We start from the raw sequence: 23657 nt of genomic DNA on the forward strand, positions 1-23657 counted from the left end.
CATACAAACACACACAAGTAACACACAAGGTAGGCTGTAATAATTTCATAAAGAGTAAATGATTTAATTTCCAGTAAAATTTTGGTTACACACTTAAAGAAAGTAAAATGAATATGCAATAAAATATATTTCTCTCAAAACATGTTTTTAAAATGCGTAAAATGGTTAAGTTTGTTTGGGCCAAAAATATCATTCATAACTATGAAAAGGCTCAGGTGCCATTCTCGCCTGGAGCATGATACCACACAGATAAAAGATGAATAAACAAGAAGAGCAAACGCTCGATCGAGTCACTTTCGCAGTTCTGAATATTATATGAGGCATCAGATGGACAGGAAGAAATTGCTATTCACAACACAATGAGTCACGTTCACATAAAATTTGAGCCCGGTCACTTTTATAGTTTCCGAGAAAAGCCCAACGTTAAGTTGTGTGTTGCCGAACAGAAAAGGCTAGTTATCTCCCTTGTTTTTCTGATAACGTTCGTAAAAGGCTACAGATGTAAATACTTTGATGTAAAGAATAATCCTACAAAGTTTCAATCACATCCGATGAACTTTGTCAAAGATATAAAATGTCTAATTTTTCCTTTGACGCTGACCTGTGACCTTGAAAAAGGTCAAAGGTCAACGAAACCATCGTTAAAGTGTAGAGGTCATTGGAGGTCACGACTAAACAAAATATGAGCCCGATCGCTTTGATAGTTTCCGAGAAAAGTCCAACGTTAAGGTGGTGTCTATGGACGGCCGGCCGGACGGCCGGCCGGACAGACTAACACTGACCGATTACATAGAGTCACTTTTTCTCAAGTGACTCAAAAAAGGAACTAGAGGCAAGCAGTAAAATCAAAAGACAGAGAGAAATTAAAGCAAATGGACGCATTTACTCAGTTAAAGCATTCTTTCTTTTTTTGGTGTTTAACGTCGTTTTCAACCACGAAGGTTATATCGCGACGGGGAAAGGGGGGGCGGGGCGGGGAGATAGGATAGAGCCACTTGTTAATTGTTTCTTGTTCACAAAAGCACTAATAAAAAAATTGCTCCAGGGGCTTGCAACGTAGTACAATATATTACCTTACTGGGAGAATGCAAGTTTCCAGTACAAAAGGACTTAACATTTCTTACATACTGCTTGACTAAAATCTTTACAAACATTGACTATATTCTATACAAGAAACACTTAACAAGGGTAAAAGGAGAAACAGAATCCGTTAGTCGCCTCTTACGACATGCTGGGGAGCATCGGGTAAATTCTTCCCCCTAACCCGCGGGGGGTTCAGTTAAAGCAAGCGCTCGTAAAACCTTCTACTTGCCAGACTTACATGTGCTTTTAAAACATTTGGTAATACCCTAGCTGTTCATAGCAGAAATGCCATTCGTCACACTGCAGTGGCTGTGCTTTTTTGTGTTTTGTTGTTTTGTGTTTGCTATACGTGTATCTTTTTTCCTTCATTTCTTATGTGTAATGTCTGGCTATAGATCGAGGTGCTTTTAGGACAATGGAGACTTGAGCTCAGATAAAAGAGCTCATATATATACACATCATCATGAAATCAGTACTTGTATCCAACTAAGTCCATAAACAAGAAAATCAAAGTGTTTTGGTCCCCATACTGGCAAAACTAAGAAATTATATCCAGTAAGAACACCAGAAAAAAGAGAGAGTCCACACACAACAGCAAGAAAATACATAAATCATGAATGTAAGAAAAAAACATTAAACAATTGCCGATGGCCTATTAGGATGTGAAAATCAAGGAGCAAAAGGGAAAATGTATACAAAGACATACCAAAATTAACATTACTCTGCGTATTCAATGACACCAGATAACCCTGTATAAATCAATTAACAAAACCTGAAGTATACGACAGAATTAATGAACAAAAAATTAGCGCACCTTTGAAAAGGCAATGACAACATTAGTAAAAACCGAAAAAAGAAGAAAAAACAAACAAAAAAACACCTACTTCTACTAGAGAAATGAGAACCTGCTCAGTTTCCTTTTGTCCTTTTTTTCCCATCAAGGAATGCAAGTCAGGCTAATTAACATGCTAAAATGCACAAAGCCAGCCTACAAGTTTAATTATCATTTTTTTTAAGTAATGTGAATCCTAACAATTGATATTGATAATGCAGGTTGCCATTCAATGTGTTTGATATTCACAGTTATTATTTTCATTTGTTAAGAAGAATAAACTGACCAGTCCCAAAATAAGCTTGAATAAGTACAGAACAATCAAACAAAATTGCAGATTAATTTATCTCTTCTAATAATTGCGTAAATATCAGGTTTCCAAGCATCATCAAATCAAGATACGCAAAAAAATGTCTATATTTGTGGACAAATGATTGTCTGTTTCAAGTTTAGACATATATATATACACATCAGATCAGACCACCTATTGCTGATCTGATCCAAGTCCTCTTTGTGCTGCCATTTTGAGCAGTATGTTTCCTTCCAACTTCAGCCATGTTTGTTTTTGTTACTACAAAATTATGACAGCAATGGGAACACACAAAAGAAATTTTTACCAGACACTGCCTTCTGCAAAACAAACCAGAGACAGTGTGAAAAAGAGACTATTCAATCAAATTGGACACGCAGCGAAAGATTCTGATATGCTTGTGAACAGATATTTTCCAGCAGCTCCTGACAAAAAAAATGCCATGATCGTTCATTACTTGATTGTAAGGTTGGGTTTTTTTAGTCTTGTTTTATGGAGTAGACATTAAAATTATGGGGTTTTTTTTAATTGAAAATGATTTGAATACCAGAATTTTTGGAGAGGAATTGGCACCTTATTTTCCAATGGAGAAAGTGGATTATAAGAAGAATTCCAGTAGTAATTCACTGCCCGGCCCGTAATGATTTGGAACCTTCCCCTGCATTTAACTTGCAGACCTCAGTTGTAGAGAATGTTTTTGATGTGATTTGTGCAATGAACTCGAGATTGATGGTGCAGTTTATGCTGATAGAAGTTTGATTGAGTTCTTGTGAAGAGATTCCACAGGAGATGATGTGAAAGAGATACTGTTCACTCTTTGCCTGGATTTACTATGCAGACAGGAGCCAGAAATACATTTAATGTAGTTATAAAGCCAATATGCCAGCTCCTGAAGGTGAAAATTGCAACAACAAAATCAAAAACCAATGTATCCCTTATCTCTCATTTCAGATACAGTGTTCATACTCTTGGTCTTTTGCAGGCATATTTTTTAAAAACTTGCACCATATTTTATGATTGCATGGAAACATTTATGTTGGGTGAGTCTTCACGGGCTACAAACTCCCCGATTGTGCGAACGTTACATTTTTTGTTCTTCGTCATGAAATAGTTTAAGGGAAACTGACCATGACCTGTATGAAAAATTACAACCATTGACTTTAAAGACGCCAACAAAAACCATAAGATATCTAGATGAAATTTTCAGGGACCCTTAAAAATATTTGTCAATCACATCCGACTTGGGTGTCGTAATCTGGCTTGTCTTTGTCGCTCGTGTCGACAAGCCTGCCAAATTTCTCCTCAAACCAGGCGGGGTGCTCACGTTCGAATGCCATGGCCTCGCTCACTGCATTGAGCCACTCTTTCCCTCCTTGCAGCTCCTGTACATTGCCCTGCAGTGGCAAGTTCACCTGAAACACATCACACACATGAGAGCTGGACCCAACAGAGATAACAATCAGAGAATTCAGGCTGTCGATCTTTACCATTAGACTGGTGCAAAGAGAAGTGTGATCTATGACTGCAAAGAGGCAAGCAGACATGCTACTCTTCTCAGTTAACTGGGGTGAATAAATATTACAAATCAAGCATCTTTTTAAAAGCAACAACTGCAGTAAAATAAATCAACAAAGCAGCAACTTCAGTAATTTGCACATCTGTTAGCTTTCTGAGTAGAGTGCTAAGTATCCATTGAATTACCTTTCACGCTCTCTTAGCAATTCACAAACTCGAAATGCTAGATCCTATCAGCCACGTACTGTACGGAGCATTCCTTTAATTTCACAAGAACATAATTCATCCTGGGGCTCACCGTTGACAAGTTCATGTTGTTTTCGTCCAGGCCATGAATGTGAAGTAGACAAGACTTCAAGCGGGTGGGTAGCAGGTAGAAAGATGGTGGCAGTGCAGAGATCGGAAGACGGTGCTTAGACGCAGTATGCTCAAAACGGACCATCATCACCTTGGAAACATCTTCCCCACTGGCGATCTTGCCACAGATGTGCTTGATTCCTGGTGTGAACAGGTCCCCCTCCGGACCTAGGTCGGCTTCTTTGTACACCTGCCCTTTCTGGAAGGCTTGGTACTGGCGACAGGCTGCCTGATGAACAAGAGAAACATGTGTCAAAAAGGACTGGAAAAAGTACGGGACAGCTTTTACTGGGAAGGAAAAGTGAAGGGGTGGTAAGTGAGAGCTCGTGTCAAGCATGCGCATCAATTACCGCCTTTCCTAATAAATTATCGGCCGTACTCAGCATCGGGGATGAAGCTGTCTTTCTCAAAGCTCTTTCCTTCAAAAACATCAGAAATAAATATTTCAAACCTAAAGCTGCTCACCTTGAAAAGTTGACTGCGGTCAACCCCACTTTTACCATGTATTGAGATGACCAAAGCCTGAACTTGCTGAAGGCATATGCGCTCTACTTTAAATCATGACCCTGCTGCACATGACCTTCAAAAATTGATAAGGGTCAACCAGACTTTTACCATGGATGGAAACCACTGAACCCTGAAAGGATATTGTGAAGTTCCGAAGCTCTACCTAAAAAACATCTATAATAACCTGAACATGAAGCTTTTTTTGGACAACAAATGCACAGTTCCTGCTGAGTATTATTTATACTTCTAATGATTCCTCAAGTGAATATAAGTGAAGAAGAAAACAAAACATTCAGTTTTGTCTCATTCAGGAAAGGAGCTTACTTCAGACGATGACAACGTTGGCTAACCCGAAGGGTCAGAGGTGTTTTTGATGCTATTTTAACAGAAACTGAACAGTTACCATTATACATATTTTGTTTGTTTGTTTGTTTGTTACATAAGCTTTGTTGTATCTATTATTTAGTCAAGTTAGTTTAAAATGCGTCATGGAAGATGACATACTTGAGAGGTGACGATGATGACAACATCGGCTTGGTTAATCTTGCCAGACAGCCAGCAGTAGCTGTTTGCCGTCTTGCGAACGTCAGCCAGCTGTTCCGGTGCAAACATGACGTCACACTGGCAGTGGAGCGTGAGGAAGGTGGAGAAGTTGTTCAGGGCCTGGCTGAAGTACTTGTGGTCCTCTGAGGCCAGCAGAAGAACCGTCTTTCTGGTTACCTGGGGCACTTTCAATTCTGGAGAACAAAATCAGCCCGTCAAAGTGTTAATGCCTGCAGAAAAATCAAATTGGTTCAATAGAAACTGTGTACAACCAACCAAATGACGAAAGAAACGAGGATTTAGAAATCGCCCATGTCAACCTTTTACAATAGTGAAGAACTATTTTCTCTCATCAGGTGATGTTATCCCCTCTGTTATACACTTTATTCCTCCTGAATTAAGTACAACCTCCTTATGAGAAAGCTGAGGGGACATTTTTGGTTCTTTCTGACATCTAAAGTTTGTTAAAATCCTGAGAACTCGCATAGAAAAACATTACGGTAATTTTATACTTCTCTTATCCAAGGATTCTATTCTGAAATAAGAAAAAAGGCGGTGGACTTGCGTGAGGATATGTGTGTGTGTGTGTGTGTGTGTGTGTGTGTGTGTGTGTGTGTGTGTGTGTGTGTGTGTACGTGTGTGTGTGTATGTGTGTGAAATAGAGTGTGAGATATAGAGTGTGAGATAGTGAGAGAGAGAGAGAGAGATAAAGAGAGAGAGAAACAAACCTTTTCCCATGCCAGGAACCAAGGTGTCAAATTTTCTGAAGACGTTGCTGAACCCGTTCACGTTGTTTTCATTGCGGTTAAGCCTTATACCTGTAATTAAAGAAACATGATTGTAAATATTTTAAAACCTCTCTCTATCTAGCGGACAGTCACCAACACACCAACTGACAAAGTCTCTTCCTCTCTTGATGGTAGTTGTCAAGAGATATGTTCAAAAGATTGTTATGGATAAGTTACAACTTTGACAGGTGAAAAATAGTTTAGCTACAAAGTACAACTTTGACAGTTGAAGCGGCAATTTGGCACCAAAATGAATAAATATCAAACCTCTCAGGCTGAAATATATGTAGCTGTATTCAGACATTTGAGTAAGCAAACTGTACCTTCAATGACAGATAAAAATAGTTTGGGAATGGCACTTAATTGGCACCAAAATGAATTGCCTCTCTATTTGTATGAAATTGTAATTACGAAAGTCAATGTTTGAGTGAAAAAGGTCAACCTTTACCTGCTTTTCCACCAGCCTTACGCTGCTTCCAGAAGAACGAACCCGCAATGAGCCCAGCCACCAGCACCACAGGTACGATCACAGCCGGTACGATCACCCTGGCACCAGGACCTGAAGACTCCAATTTTTCGTCTGAGGGTGCAACATGGGGTTCAGAAATTGGCTCCTCGCTTACAGTGGAGGAAGTTGTTGATGTTGTGGAAGTTGAAGTTGTTGATGTTGTGGAAGTTGAAGTACCTGCAAAACAAACGACAGTCCTCTCAGAAAGTCACACAACAATTTGTTTTTTAATCATTTGTTGCATTGTTGCACTGTGTTGGACTTGGAGCATCCAAATGACAGCTAGAGTGCAACTGAAAGGGTCATAAACAATTGACATTTGTTTGTTTGCACCCACAAATCAGAAACAAAGGGCTGTACTGTTTTGTATTAATTGTATTGTTTCTGCCTTACTGTGAGTCTGTGTCTCTGACTCTGTTTCCAGGAATTGTCTGTGCTTTTGTGTGGCTTTGCATTCAATAAACACTTTCTAATTCAGACTTGTGAGAATATGGACAGGCCGGGTGTACAAAGAGGTGTGTACACAGTTTTGAACGAGAAGCAATGTTAAATTTAAAGTACCATATATAAGATTACACATCGATCAACAGGTCATGCATGACCTATGGTTTAAAGGTGGTTTTACTGTTATACTTGCGAGAACACAAAAAATCCAGCTATATTAGCTCTGACCAAAATATTGTGGCCAATCCAAGAGTGTCACATAACCTAACAACAAACTCCTCACCGAATCACTTTTCCAGTAAGACAAGCTTGTAAACAAAGTTGACATATATTCATTACTCTTTGTATGATAAGCTGTAACATTCAAGTCATATAATATATACCGTGCACCAACGTCAAAAACTCTGGTGGTTAAATTCCGCAATCCAGAATATTGGTGGTAACTTCCGCAAGCCAGAATATTAATTCACAGTATCATAAAGTGCATAAATTGTAACTCACTTATACCAAAATTAAATGTTTTAGTTACAGATGTCTTGCATGGTTGGCAGTCTCTGATTCCAAAAGGACCGTTTTTCCAGCACTGGCATCCAGCACGATCCGTTCTCAATGTATCTTTTGGCTGAACCTGCATGAAAGAAAAAAATAGCTGAAGTAGGTCCTTTAACCCATTTTGCTTATTTATTTAATTGTTATATTTTATTGTTGGTGGTCAATTTAAATAAGATAACTTCTATTACGGTTTGAAAAGTAAAGCAAGTAAAAAAGAATACCACTACCCCCACTTCGATCAATTACAGATCCCTAAATCTCACTCTTTTCAAATTACCAATAAAGGTTTTTTTTGTTTGCTGAACTAAACCTGCACTGCAAATGAATCATGCATGCTATTATTAAGCTCATGATCATAGTATCACTCTATCACAAAATCCCTCTCCCCAAAAATCAGTCAATTACTTACCTGCACCCTGTACCTTCCACTTGATACACCAGTAAAATTATGCACAGCAACACTCCCAGAATTATTCTGAAATGAGAAGAAAAGAAAACTGAATTACTGAGCAAACATCACAACAATAAAATGAGACATGAAATCAGAACAAGAAAATCCACACAGCCAAGCATGTTGGCTACTGCATGCAGCTAGCGCGGCGCGCGCGCCCTGATAGGAACAAAGCATTATGGTGAGGCTCGCAGCGAGGCCGCAGCAACTGGGGGTAATTAAATTTACAGAGTTTATGAACAGAATAAAGTCTTAAATTCAGTGGGGGTCTTAAAAGGGGGGTTCCACTGTACATACTTACTCGTCTGATGTAAGTGGTCTGATTCGAAACTCGGTACTGATCATTCACCAGCTGGATGAGGTACTGGGTGAAACTTGCTTTGTCTGCCCAAGATAGTTTCTCTGGAAATCCAAACTTGACTTCAACCGTAGACTCTGCTGCATATGACTGTGCTATGATCCAAGTTTTCCAGTCCGCCGAATAAACAACTGGAATCTTAGTACGATCTGGTTTAAGAAAAAATACATAGTAAGTAAAGGAAAGAGATAAACACACACACACACACACACACACACACACACACACACACACACACACACACATTTACAATTCTTTCCAGATTTATTTTGTTGTTGAAATTTTCATTTCCATTTCTTTATTTTGACTTTTTAAATTGTGTTGTTATTGTTGACAAATCTGTCCATGAATCCACTTTGACAAGAATGAAAGAATACAATACGTATTCCCAGAAGCAAGTATTTTCTAATACAGCACTTCACATCAAATTGTACGCGGTGTTTTCAAATAAATTTCAATAATTATTTTTTAAATCTATAATTAGTATAAATGTATACTTTTCAACATTGACAGTCTGAGTCTGAACACAAAACAAGCTCTGAGTGATTGACTACAGAACATTGAAGTAATTAACACACAGGACCAGGAGCTACAAACTTATCTTACGGCTAGAAACAGCTCTTCAAACACTTAATTTATTGCTTCCCTTTAATTATAAAGGAAGCATGTGATTTGTTACCGGCACGGTTGGCCTAACTAGTGGTAAGGCGTCCGCCCCGTGATCGGGAGGTCGTGGGTTCGAACCCCGGCCGGGTCATATATACCTAAGACTTTAAAATTGGCAATCTAGTGGCTGCTCCGCCTGGCGTCTGGCATTATGGGGTTAGTGCTAGGACTGGTTGGTCCGGTGTCAGAATAATGTGGCTGGGTGAGACATGAAGCCTGTGCTGCGACTTCTGTCTTGTGTGTGGCGCACGTTATATGTCAAAGCAGCACCCCCCTGATATGGCCCTTCGTGGTCGGCTGGGCGTTAAGCAAACAAACAAACAAACAAATCGTATAACCAACTCGATCATGTCCAACATAGGCACTTAGACCTGACGGACAGTAAGCCCCTTAAATTTGACTTTTTTATGATTTGTTGTTGTAAATGTAACTGGCTTGCACGGCCTGGAGTTTTCATTGCAACCTTCACAAATAGTGCTAACATGGTTTTTTTCTCGGCCACCCGACCTAACAATGTCACACTGATTTTATTGCATTGAAACAAAACTAGATTTAAATAAATAAATAAAAAGAAATGAAAATATTCATTCTTAGTGGAAAAAAATCCACAAGACACACACAGGAAATATGCATGGGCATACCTCGAGGCGCCAGAACGGAGACGACGTATTTTTCATACGATCCTTCAGTAGCTCTGGTAACCGGAAGACTGGCGAGTTTGACCTGGTAGGTTTCCGCAGATTGTAAAGGAAAGATAGAGTAAACAAACCTCAGGCTCTGCAAACAGACAATCAACCATTATTGGGAAATTCATGAAAAAGTGCAATAATGACCATCCTTCAACTATCATTATCTGTGACTAAACTGTTCCCGTGTTCATTCTCCGACAAAAACAACAACAAACAAAACCATATAATTTTGTTATTCTTTTTAAGCAAGTGATAGAATTTTGGAGTGAAAGTTGTAAAGTAAACTCAGCAGTCCCTCTAATGAACGGACACCCTTGGGCCATAGCAAAACTGTCCCGTACATTGCAGGTGGCTGGTCACGGGAGGAGTGACCGGCACACCACCCCCTCCCCCATACCCGCACACAGAGACACACAAACAACAGGATTGAGTCTATGCTAACCACTTCTTGTGGCTACTAACCAATGACAACAAACTCCTAATATTTCTTTAAACGTTCTGTAAACAATTATTTGTATGAATGGTGTTGAAAAGAAGAGATAAAATAAATCCTCAAGGCAGTGAACGCACTCACCATGCACTGATGAAACCAGCCACACAAACACAGCACAGAGGCACGTGTGCAGATGCTTTGCGAGAATGAGCTTGAAACCCAGCAAAATAAAAAGCAGCAAATAGAGCTGCATGTCATAATCATGTAATTTATTTATTTTCTTCTTGTCTGGCTTTATTTATTTATTTTTTTACGAGAATTTATATCGCGCACATATCTCACCACACAAGGTGACTCAAGGCGCATGTTACATTATGGCATTCCGTTTGTCAAATAATTATTTGGATACTTTTTCATGTTCCATATTACATGGCCGTATAAAATTTCATCTCACACGGCATCACTGCAGAGCGCCTAGAACTGTACCCACGGAATATGCGCGATATAAGCCTCATTGATTGATTGATTACATAACGCCTCCACAGAAAAAGAATAAGATTATTGCAGGGTCAAGCAAAGTCCAAAGATTTCATTTCGGCTGCCTCACCTGTCAACCTCAGCTGAAATTGCAACTACAGAAGGGGATAGCTATGAAAGCGACGAACAAAGTGATTCAGCTTCTAATGATTTGGAAGAAACTTCAACAAAACGAACATCCTCAAAACATTGACTTAGTGCAAGACTGTTTTTAAGAATTGATTGACGCTGGGTTGATGTGTTCGCAAAGACAAACATGCAAGTTAAAAAAAATAGTTTGCCGGATTGGTTGCATACAATGCACTACAGCAAATCACAGCGTGTAAATCTAACTCGGCTTGCATGCGCTTTCTCTTTGCTCATTCTGAATGCTGAACTCTGATGTAAAGTGTCCATATGGTGGCGCAGTGCCCATAATTATGCTCAGTGCGCCTTTTGACACGATGGGGGGAGTTCTTATGGGACATTTTAAGATTGTATGCGCCAATGGCGCATTAGTAAACCAAACCCTGAATGTGTGTCTTAAATCGTTAACAGGCAGATTGGTGTCGACGACAGTTTTTCATTTTAATGTAATCATTTTAATGGACGATAAAGTGCTGTTATTCTTACTGTTATAAAAACGCAAACATCTTCGATACTCACTGTACTGTTGGACATGTCAAATGCTGTTAAGTCAAACAGCCTGCAGATAAGGTTGCCACTTCCCACAGGTTGCATTCGCAGATAAAATCCTTTGATATGTTGACGGCTAGTCACTGCAAAAAAACCACCAGCACTTTTGCATTAGAATAGAACTTCACCAACAGCAAGCACACACTGAATTACACTATTAGTATTAGTCAAAAGAAAAGTTCACCCTCCAAGGTTTATGAAACTAATGCAGATTTGTAGGCTACATTGTTAATTACACATCGGTTAACATGCTTCCATTTGAAACTTCAAGGTCTTCATCGGGGATTGACGCCCGACCAAAGGTAATTGAAGCCCGACGGAGCGAAGCGACGGAGGGCTTCAATAATTATTAGACTTTGGGAGGGCGTCAATCCACGATGAAGACCGAGAAGTTTCAAATGGAAGCATGTTAATGTTATTGTAATTCAATCTGACGACGATCTCTTTCCTGCTTTCATGCGGTTGTAAACAGACAGAATTGGTTCTGTTCTGTTCACACACTACTTTCAGTCCACCTACCTGCAAGGGTCAAGTCCCAAGAAATATGTCTCTGTATTCCTATCGTATCACTCTGCTCCTGTTTTGTTTTCTTTCACACACATTTTTCCTTCTTTTTTTGACGGGTTTCTGGACAGCAAACTCTAAAACAAATTCTTTTCATCACAAATGCGATCTTTGGAATTGACTGACGTAGTCCGGAAGAATTCATGTATCAACTTACGTCACGGTATTCGACGTCATCACTTCCCATACCTTATGGTCTCGGTATTTCGTTGGCCTTCATATTTCCTACTTGTAACATGACCCTCAAAACTAACCGAGACTAGTTGAGGGTGCATCAATGCGCCTCGCCAGCAGGTTTTATGCATTTTTTAGCGAGTGGTTATCGAAAATAGTAATGACCGGTAATTTTTAATGAGTTGGGGCATTCTGACAAATCACAGGATCTGTTTCATTAAAACGCAAACTTGATTGAATTACAATATACGTTAAAGGTCAATCCTACTGTCTAACTTTTTTTTTAAGACTCCCTCCTTTTTATTCCGTCAAGACTTGATTTTCTTAGATTTTTGCGGACTTCTTAAAAATACAGTACTTTAAAATCAAATTGAAGCATCAGGTTATGTGCGCGCGCGTGTGCAACAACCAGTATCAAGACATAATTGGTTCAATATTGTGCAACAACATCAGCTGCCATATTAGCAAAATGTGCTATTTCCGCAAGTTAAATGATGAGCTGGGGAAACTCACCATCAATTGGCCCTTTCCATTCATATTTCACTCCTGAAGCGTCATATACAGAAATGGCTGCTCTGAATGGTGATGCTTGAAAATCACGCGGCTTTGACACTGACTGCCCAGCTGACAGGTTGGCAGGAAAGATGTCATACCTTGAACAATCTGAAACACAATACAAATTATATACTTTTAGTCTCATACGAGGACAGTAACACTGTGTTTAATTTAAAATAAGCACACAAATGTCTTCCTTTCTATTCCAATGTTTCATTGACATTGAATCCTATCAAATAATAAACTCTTTTGTTTGTTGGTTCTTTTAGTTTGGAGTGTCACCAAGTCTTCTTTTTTTCAGATTTCTCTCACAGACAGGAGTTCCATGTGTAATTTGTAGATTCTGCTTCAAAAGTTGTATAAACACACACGCACACACACACACAAGTTATGCAGGGGAGGAGAATTGATATTCACACTGGTTCAACACCTTCCATTTTACTATTTTTAGAGAACACAAGAAGGGCAAAGCCCATACGACTCACATGCTTGACCTTGACATGACCTTGACCTTCAGGGTCAAGGTCAAATAACTAAACCTAGCAATGACATCATACACTAAGAACTGCTTTACACATTTTTCCTACCAAAATACATGTGACCTTGACCCAAGGTCAAGGTCATCCAAGGTCATGCAACACAAAGCTGTTAATTCAAGACATAGGAAGTACAATGGTGCTTATTGGCTCTTTCTACCATGAGATATGGTCACTTTTAGTGGTTCACTACCTTATTTTGGTCACATTTCATAAGGGTCAAAGTGACCTTGACCTTGATCATATGTGACCAAATGTGTCTCATGATGAAAGCATAACATGTGCCCCACATAATTTTTAAGTTTGAAACAGTTATCTTCCATAGTTCAGGGTCAAGGTCACTTCAAAATATGTATACAATCCAACTTTGAAGAGCTCCTGTGACCTTGACCTTGAAGCAAGGTAAACCAAACTGGTATCAAAAGATGGGGCTTACTTTGCCCTCTATATCATATATAGGTGAGGTATTCAATCTCAAAAACTTCAGAGAAAATGGGAAAAATGTGAAAAATAGCTGTTTTTAGACAACATTTATGGCCCCTGCGACCTTGACCTTGAAGCAAGGTCAAGATGCTATGTATGTTTTTTGGGGCCTTGTCATCATACACCATCTTGCCAAATTTGGTACTGATAGACTGAATAGTGTCCAAGAAATATCCAACGTTAAAGTTTTCCGGACGGCCGGCCGGCCGGACGACCGGACGGACGGACGGACGGACGACTCGGGTGAGTATATAGACTCACTTTTGCTTCGCATGTGAGTCAAAAATGAAATGCAGACACCTTTTTTGCATTTAGTCAAGTTTTGACTAAATGTTTTAACATAGAGGGGGAATCGAGACGAGGGTCGTGGTGTATGTGTGTGTGTGTGTGTGTGTGTGTGTGTGTGTGTGTGTGTGTGTGTGTGTGTGTGTGTGTGTGTGTGTAGAGCGATTCAGACTAAACTACAGGACCGATCTTTATGAAATTTGACATGAGAGTTCCTGGGTATGAGATCCCCGGACATTTTTTTTAATGTTTTCGATAAATACCTTTGATGACGTCATATCCGGCTTTTTGTAAAAGTTGAGGCGGCACTGTCACACCCTCATTTTTCAATCAAATTGATTGAAATTTTGGCCAAGCAATCTTCGACGAAGGCCGGACTTCGGTATTGCATTTCAGCTTGGTGGCTTAAAAATTAATTAATGACTTTGATCATTAAAAATCTGAAAATTGTAAAAAAAAAATTTTTTTTATAAAACGATCCAAATTTACATTCATCTTATTCTTCATCATTTTCTGATTCCAAAAACATATAAATATGTTATATTTGGATTAAAAACAAGCTCTGAAAATTAAAAATATAAAAATTATGATCAAAATTACATTTTCGAAATCAATTTAAGAACACTTTCATCTTATTTCTTGTCGGTTCCTGATTCCAAAAACATATATAGATATGATATGTTTGGATTAAAAACACGCTCAGAAAGTTAAAACGAAGAGAGGTACAGAAAAGCGTGCTATCCTTCTCAGCGCAACTACTAACCCGCTCTTCTTGTCAATTTTACTGCCTTTGTCATGAGCGGTGGACTGACGATGCTACGAGTATACGGTCTTGCTGAAAAATTGCATTGCGTTCAGTTTCATGCTGCTACTTGACTAAATGTTGTATTTTCGCCTTACGCGACTTGTTATTTAAATAGGAAAGGGCTGGGCAAAGGCAGTGACATTGTAACCTAGCTATCACTGAAAAAGACACTTGCAGTGAGTGTAATTCCGAGTGATGAAATGAGAAGGCTCTGTGGGGCGACTGTCACTCTCAGGACCAAAAACAAAAAAAGTTATAACTTATGAAGTGTAAATGCTGAATTGACTAGCTGTTACTTCGCAGAGACTGAGTATGCATCGCTTCTAGAGATCAGATCTGAAGCAGGTGCACGAGAAAGTTAATACATGTACCACCCAAAAGAAATCGAGCCAGCCGCGCCGCCGGATAGGTTGAAATCACACACACTGACCTCAGTTTCAACCCATATAGTGTTGGTCTATATACGGTATCATGCGAGAGAGATATCTACCACAGCTTTGAAGAAAAAAACACCAAGTGATCAATACATGTACTCACTGGCTTTGAACAGCGTACAGGTAACATTTATCTGAAAACAAACAAACATTTTTATTTTTATTTAAATGCATTATTAGTACTTGTATGTATTACAATGAACTTATTATAGTCCGCACCCTACATTTGGTATGCATGTCTGAAATGCACAGTATTCAAGGAACCCATCATTATATTTTCCACTCATCTAATCTGAAGTGCATGCATTATTCTTTATAGACAGTTTTGTTTTCTCTCTATAGATGCATAATACTCAAATATATATATATATGAAATAATGTTAAACTTAAAAACTCAAGAGTGTGGGAATAGGGGAAGGTCTTCTTCTTCCGAAGAGGACTGGGTTCTTGCGAACGTCTCAGAGTCCTGCTGTTGAGTCACTGTTACCGAGATTGGCTAGCTCCGGCAAACAGGGAGATTAAAAAGGTGGGGAGGTTAAAACTATGTACAGGGGAGAGTGCGTTCAAGGGACTCTCATGCCCGACTGCAGAAGACTGCCGCCGAGACGGGAGCGAAACGACTCCAGGGAGGGGGCCGACGATACCAATGTTGGTAACTTATTCCATTCGGAGATTGTGCGGGGGGGGGGGGGGGGGGGGGGGAATGAATTTGAAAGGGCTGGGTGGAGGTCGTACTCCTGGTGCAGCCGGCTAGCTCCCCGTTTGAGAGGGTGAGAGGGAGAGGTGTACGCCGCTGCGGCGATGGCTTCTCGTGAGTTTTTGATTTTGTACATCACTTGTCGCATGTTTCGACGGCGGGTCTCCAAGGCTTTCCCAGTTGAGTTTGTTGAGCATAGTGGTAACGGAGCCAGGGTTCCTGTCTGTGTAGTTGTTGAACACATACGTAGCTATATATTATATGATTTCAATGCGACTCGCTGTTAAGCTTATCTGCAATACACGTTATTGTGTACAGGCTCTGAATCTAAAACGCAACAAACGGCTGCAAGTCACACGAACTAGAGCGGTGGCGGTTGACGGTTCAGAGGAACTGGCGCTATGCAGAACCATCGTCTGCTACGAGAAAAATGTTTTGCGTGACATGTTTCCGGGTTTTTCTTTTTTCAAACTTTCAAAACTTCGAATTGTACTGATCTTGTCTTGATGAAAAAAGAATTATTTCATGATTTAAGAATGTTTGTGTAACAAACTGTCGATTTATTATTTACATTTTAAAGGTTAGGTCTAGCATCAAAACGCCTCGAGGTGCCTGATAGTCCGTTCGGATAGTCTACGAAAATAAATTCTTTGAAAATGTCTCACTCTCGACAGAAAGCAGCCAGGATGTTCCCGTTCGGTGAGCGTTCAAATGGAATTATGCTTGCACTGTATGTAGAGGCCCGGGGAGTTCAGTGATGGTTTACGGGAGGCTTACTGTGCCTTTAATATGGACCACTTTTAACCAATAGAGGAAAAGAAAAGATATTGGTTGTTCACTGCAGTTGGGTACCACAGAGGGTCAATGGATCAAAATAAATAAGTTTGACAGTTTTGTTCGTTACTACGCTTCTTTATGTGTGTCTGAATGTTGCTTGATGATGTTAAAGCTATCATTATTAAACAATACTTTTACTAAAATTTTTGTTGTTGTGTATTCGTAATTTGGGCGAATACGTCAATTCGAGAGGCCAATTTATGGCGAATAATTTGTGACATGCTGTTGGATGAAGCAATAACTCGGTTGTACGGAATGAAAGAAACACGAAAAAGCCCATGAGCAGTTTATAACTTATCATAACTTCATAAGGCACAAAAAAAGAGTTGTATGTTTCTGGTAACATGGCTACAAAAAATAGGGTAGGTAGGTAGGGAATTTTTGTTTGTTTGTTTTTTTGTTGGTCAGGGTAGAAAATAACTATACAGTGATGCAAAGAGACTGGACTTATTATACAAAGAGAAAGACAACACATTACAAAACAAATGAGACAAAAGGGATGCGGGGTTATCCCCCTTGTGTCGTCTGCCGTCTGTTACTTTCGTTTTGACGCTTTCATTGTTTTTTTTTGTTTTTTTTACAAATGCAATAAAAAAAAAGTCTAGGGTCGGCGGGAAAAAACTAGTAGGGTCGGGTGACCAGAAACATACAACTTTTTTTGTGTGGCCTAAGTGCATGCATTTTCAGTCGAGTAAGTACTGCTGTTTGCAGAAGATCAACACAATCTGAAATATTAACCATAGTTGTATGTCGTCAACTTCGTAACGTGTACTTTCACAGCACTGAGCCCTAACTTCATTTTGCACAACACAGACCCAGTCATCACAAACGGACGACTATATTTGGCTGTCACTACTTTAGCACACTTAGTAACACGCGTCAGTGTAGAACGCAATATAAACTTGAAGCAAGTAAGTTAGTAACGTCCACATTTTTTGCAATCTGTCCATTAAAAACTATCAGAGCATTTGGTTTCCCCTTTTACCTGTTACGAAGTTAGGCCAAAAAAAAACAAGAAGGGCAAAGCCCATACGACTCACATGCTTGACCTTCTGCTTTACACATTTTTCCTACCAAAATACATGTGACCTTGGCCCAAGGTCAAGGTCATCCAAGGTCATGCAACACAAAGCTGTTAATTCAAGACATAGGAAGTACAATGGTGCTTATTGGCTCTTTCTACCATGAGATATGGTCACTTTTAGTGGTTCACTACCTTATTTTGGTCACATTTCATAAGGGTCAAAGTGACCTTGACCTTGATCATATGGGACCAAATGTGTCTCATGATGAAAGCATAACATGTGCCCCACATAATTTTTAAGTTTCAAACAGTTATCTTCCATAGTTCAGGGTCAAGGTCACTTCAAAATATGTATACAATCCAACTTTGAAGAGCTCCTGTGACCTTGACCTTGAAGCAAGGTAAACCAAACTGGTATCAAAAGATGGGGCTTACTTTGCCCTATATATCATATATATAGGTGAGGTATTCATCTCAAAAACTTCAGAGAAAATGGGAAAAATGTGAAAAATAGCTGTTTTTTAGACAACATTTATGGCCCCTGCGACCTTGACCTTGAAGCAAGGTCAAGATGCTATGTATGTTTTTTGGGGCCTTGTCATCATACACCATCTTGCCAAATTTGGTACTGATAGACTGAATAGTGTCCAAGAAATATTCAACGTTAAAGTTTTCCGGACGGCCAGCCGGCCGGCCGGCTGGCCGGCCGGACGGACGGACGGACGGACGACTCGGGTGAGTACATAGACTCACTTTTGCTTCGCATGTGAGTCAAAAAAAGGTCTGTTTACGGTAACCCGACCGACCCTAGTTTTTAGGCCCGACCCTAATCTTTTTTTTGGATCGTCTGAAAAAAACAAACAAACCCGCATCCAAAATAGAGCTGTTTGCGCTCAAACAGCAGACAACAGAAGGGAGGTAAGCTCAAAGTACTGTTTATAGTTATGTTGGGCAAAAACAAGGATTGATGAGAAGAAATGAACTGTGAAACATCATAGAGAGGGGAGAAATTTTTTTTTAACAAAATGGGAAAAAAAAAAAAAAAGCCGACCTACCGACCCTATTTTTTCACCCTATGTTACCGTAAACAGACCTATTTTTGGGGGGGCCTTATCGTTGTGTGTCCTGTTATTTCAATCAAAACTGATTTTGTAGCAAAATTGTTCTGTACTAAACTATACAGCATTCTTGCGGAAGGATATATATATGCATCCGTTGTATCGTTGCATTGTAACGTGCACTAGCAGACGGTTTAATGTTTCGTTTCTGCTCTGCTCGCTCATGTTACGAAGTTATTTCGACCATTCGTTGCTGCGCTAATGGTACTTTTTTTTCAGTTCACGAAATAACTTTATTTATACAGTATGTATCGATATGCTCACAGTGTCCTAAAGATCATATTCATATGAACACATTGTTGGTGAATTTGAAGTTAGTTCAGTTTTTGACTCCCAATCCCATGTCACAGTTTGGTGCCCAGCTCCAGAGAACAACCCATACACCAGTCTTAACAGTTCCGCGGCCATTTTAGATCTCGCACATGCGCACTTCTTTTATCGCGAGCAGATTCGACCTATTTCCTTTTCCGGGTGATGCGCATATCGTTTTTCGGCATGTTTATGTCTTTTTCCTTTTCCGGTTGATTTCACCGCATGCGCAGATCCGTGTTATTCGCCCACGTCTCTACGCAAGGGAGACTACTCGTCTCCGGCGCACTACTCCACCCGTTGCCGAAAGGGGGAAACATTTTCTTCAGTACAAGTAGATCTAGTCTTTATGAATAAACAATTAACAAGAAGGACGTTGTAAATTCATTCAATGCAGATAAAATAACAAATATGTTTGACGAACTTGTTCTGTTCTTATTCACATGACAAAATAATTATGTGAAGATCGAGAGATGTTATTAACAAGAAGAGCAAACGCTCGATCGAGTCACTTTCGCAGTTCTGAATATTATATGAGGCATCAGATGGACAGGAAGAAATTGCTATTCACAACACAATGAGTCACGTTCACATAAAATTTGAGCCCGGTCACTTTTATAGTTTCCGAGAAAAGCCCAACGTTAAGTTGTGTGTTGCCGAACAGAAAAGGCTAGTTATCTCCCTTGTTTTTCTGATAACGTTCGTAAAAGGCTACAGATGTAAATACTTTGATGTAAAGAATAATCCTACAAAGTTTCAATCACATCCGATGAACTTTGTCAAAGATATAAAATGTCTAATTTTTCCTTTGACGCTGACCTGTGACCTTGAAAAAGGTCAAAGGTCAACGAAACCATCGTTAAAGTGTAGAGGTCATTGGAGGTCACGACTAAACAAAATATGAGCCCGATCGCTTTGATAGTTTCCGAGAAAAGTCCAACGTTAAGGTGGTGTCTACGGACGGCCGGCCGGACAGACTAACACTGACCGATTACATAGAGTCACTTTTTCTCAAGTGACTCAAAAAACCGTGTTCCAGGCAACTCGCAAACAGATAACCGCTGTGTACTTCACCACAACCCAACGCAAAGGAAACATGACACACTACTATTTGGCATAGGCTACCTTTTTGAATTCATTGAACTTTCCCCACTAAATTCGGCTCACATCAGTCGTACTACAAGTTTGTCAAAACACGACACTACAGGCGATAACAAATGCCCACCTGAATGGTGGTTCGCAACCACACACTAACGACCGTCGAGGCACGTAATGAATTTTGCACCTGAGGCCAAAAATCCTGGAACGCCGAAGAAGAAGAAGAAGAATTTTGCAATCTTCCGACCACCATTTTTTAAGTCGGTTACTCCCATTAGGCTGCAACCAATAACACAGCATGTTAACGCCATCGCTAATTTGGATGTAACGTGAGGTTTTTGTTATAACGGCGTAGTGGAAAACACACCGTCCCGTTCACAGGAGCTTGTATCAAATCGCCGGTCGATCATTATTTACAGTCCACTACTACGACATACTACTACTATATACTACTTGTATATATAGTAGTAGTATGTCGTAGTAGTGGACTGTAAATAATGATCGACCGGCGATTTGATACAAGCTCCTGTGGTCCCGTTCAATTGCTTCCATCACGTTGAGCAGACGATAGTCTCTGAGACGATGCAGCGGTTGCTCGTCGAAATTTCTCGTCCAACCAGAATCGCTTTGGGCAGTATCACGTGAGTTTTCCTTCTTTGTACCATGTAAGAGTGCCGGAACTGTTAACTGGTGTATTTATAATAAAACTGTTTCACTTTCAGTTTCAGTCAAGCATTAAGAAGCTTGCTGAAAATAACTTAGAATTCAAGAATTCAAAAAAGATATCAAACACTGAAACAGTCATCTTTACGTGAAAGTTGATAATTGCAGTTAGATATTTTCTCTCTCCGTTTTATGTGGTCGGAGCACAGGCGGAAGGTATCGTTCAATATAGCTATTCTGATGGACACGTGGGGGAATTCGGGGGCCGCTGTGATTGGATGGTCTCACACATCCCTTTTCCGATCATCAAAGCATAACGCTACGAAAGTCGGCCATTTTTGCCGATATCCAAACGATATCGGCAAAAACAAAGACGCATGGTTCCGGTTTCTTCCACGTGTATAAAGTACACGCATACCTCGCCAGGTTTGTTCCTGTGACTAGTCGACAGACGATGCCATTTGCTTTGTGTGTGTTTTTGTTGTTGCTTACTGTACATGACATACATTGCGTGTAAAATCCAGTTCTTTAACAGGCAACAAACCTTGCACATTTCCAGAAGCTGCAATCTGAAGAGACCTATCTCTGATTCTAGCAGACGATCTCTCCAATGTTTAACACAAAATCAGCAAACTCTCCTGTCACATAGAACGTCCATTGTATAGTGCAATGTTGAAATGAAGTTACCGGTCTGAAACATTTCGTTGTTTCTTCTGAGACAATCCTTGTTCTCTTATCATCTACAGATTTACCGCAGTCTTCACCACGCGAATTCCCAACAGAAGTCAGACTTTCGAACATACAATCTACGTAGGCAAGCATGATACGTCATGACGTCATATGATTCCTAACATATTGACGTAATGCTAAGCATCCGGTTATCTCGAGTTTTCTCCGTAATACATGTCCGTGGGTTTTTCAATGTTCGGTTATTTCCGTGGCTTCATGCGGAAAGGGAACCGTCGTCTGCAATCAACGACATGGACCATTCTGGTACTTGTTGCCGACAAAAACATGATTTTAACAGAGAATTGAATGTCAGAATAGCTATATAAACGCTATTGTGTTTTCATCGTAGCAATAGGGTCCGATATTTAGACTCGAACAAGTATAATGCGACTCGTCTTCGACTCGTCGGCATTATACTTGTCTCGTCTAAATATCGGGCCCTATTGCTACGCTGAAAACACAATAGCTGTTACTGGACCACTACTTCCATAGAAAGACTATGGAAGTAGTGGTCCAGTGAACGATACCTTCCGCCTGTGGTCGGTCGAGCAAGCGCAACAATTTGATCATCATGTTTGACAACTCGTGTTCCTCACCTGTTCATCCCCATCGAACACTTCAAAATTACTACAAGTTTGACTGGTCGCCAGATGTAGTAATCCTATCAATAACAACACGGAAAGACCCATTCTGGCTGGAATAGAAAAAGCAATCCGTGTAGCATACTTTTCGTCAACTGCTCTACTCCATGATGTTGTCAGTTGTGGGCTATGTGACGATATGGATCATTAGATGACGTAAGCTTATCTAATGATGTCATCTGATAGGAAGTGCGTAGACCTTTTTCACTTAAATTTTGGCGCATGCGCTGTGAAGCCTTATTGTCAGATCTACCGGAACTACTGAGGGGGCAAACTGAGGAAAAATCGACAACGTGAGGCTTGGTGCAAAGTAAAGTGCGGAGACGACGAGGCAAACTGTTGTGTTTACAACTGCAAGTCAGTGCAACAGTGGAATGAAGAAAGCGGAGAACTACGGTGGACAGAATTTGTCATTGTATGGCTTTCCGATGGGTGCAAGTGCGAAGGCGCAACAGCGAAGGACGCGATGGTGCAAGCAATCCGACGACAGGGCCCGGGCCTTTTGTCGTGCCATTGAAAAGTCTGCTCGCGTCACTTCGTGTCTGGCAATGGCACGGCTATCAACGATGCCAACTCCGTTGACTTCGTACCCACCCTTAGTCTTGGATTTGAGAGAACATCAAGAACAAGTGACTCTAGCAGAAGGACAAGGTACTGGTCGGAGACGTGACTTTGTCCGCTGAAGACCGACGACAAGCAAGCGGTTTTGCTCCCACCCCCCAGTGTCAACGCTGAAAATATCATCGGATCTGGAAGACTCGGACTCAGAGCCAAGTAAGCTTTGTTTGTTTTTATCAATTTATGATATGCTGACTTAAAATTGTCTTCCTACACCAGTGTATAAGAAATTTAAAATGAATCGGCAGCCCAAAACGGATGCAAAGGAAGGGTCACGAAACAGATTCAAGATTTTAGAAAACAAACAAACAAGATCTAGACATATGTTGACAAGCCGCGTGCATTCAATCAACCGACTCTTGAATGGAGAAGATAAAGGAGGTAAGTTGATACAGATAGTGATGCAGTTTTCAAGACATCGATAAAGCTCATGCTGAATCATTTTTTTTATTCCCAGAAATGTACCATTGAATTGATGCAACAACAAAAATAGCACTAGATTTCTACAATTTTGATTTTGCATGGAACACTCCAAAATAATTTCCGGGGAGCATCTCCCGCACCCCTAAGTTTTTTTCAATTTCACGAGTTATTTCCCTCGTGTATTTTCATGCTTAAATGCTGTGAGTGTGATGCATGTGTAATCTGATAACAAGATCATTGATGCTAATTCTATTGCTAATGTATACAATCATTTGATTTTGTATTTACAGAAGCAGCCCGTTTCTTTGCCCTCCGCATCTAGTGAGAGCTTAGGACCAGGGCCAGATCATCATGCCTTGCAAAGAGGGACACGACTACCTGTGAGGGTATTGTTATTGGAACACAGACTACCTCAA

The 23657-nt window shown here is 40.1% G+C and overlaps 1 protein-coding gene across 3 annotated transcripts; it reads right to left on the reverse strand.

Annotated features, from left to right (window-relative positions):
• Window positions 1–40: 40 nt before the first annotated feature.
• On the reverse strand, window positions 41–22352 carry LOC138959286 (uncharacterized). Of its 3 annotated transcripts, none has more exons than XM_070330696.1 (14): window positions 22156–22224; window positions 20295–20446; window positions 15188–15218; window positions 12500–12649; window positions 11219–11331; window positions 9556–9691; window positions 8192–8397; window positions 7849–7914; window positions 7395–7515; window positions 6384–6620; window positions 5876–5965; window positions 5109–5341; window positions 4039–4326; window positions 41–3637 (listed from the first exon to the last, which is right to left on the reverse strand). In XM_070330696.1, the coding sequence occupies exons 2-14, from the start codon at window positions 20418–20420 to the stop codon at window positions 3452–3454; spliced, it is 1983 nt and encodes a 660-aa protein (XP_070186797.1). In that variant the 5' UTR covers window positions 20421–20446; window positions 22156–22224; the 3' UTR covers window positions 41–3451. The 3 variants fall into 3 exon arrangements, with proteins under 3 accessions (XP_070186797.1, XP_070186796.1, XP_070186798.1); XM_070330695.1 differs by having other exon boundaries at window positions 7389–7515; window positions 22156–22222; XM_070330697.1 differs by lacking the exon at window positions 20295–20446 and having other exon boundaries at window positions 7389–7515; window positions 22156–22352.
• Between the last annotated feature and the right edge of the window lie 1305 nt (window positions 22353–23657).

This window comes from Littorina saxatilis, linkage group LG2 (genome assembly GCF_037325665.1).
Source record: "Littorina saxatilis isolate snail1 linkage group LG2, US_GU_Lsax_2.0, whole genome shotgun sequence".
Taxonomy (NCBI): Eukaryota; Metazoa; Mollusca; class Gastropoda; order Littorinimorpha; family Littorinidae; genus Littorina; species Littorina saxatilis.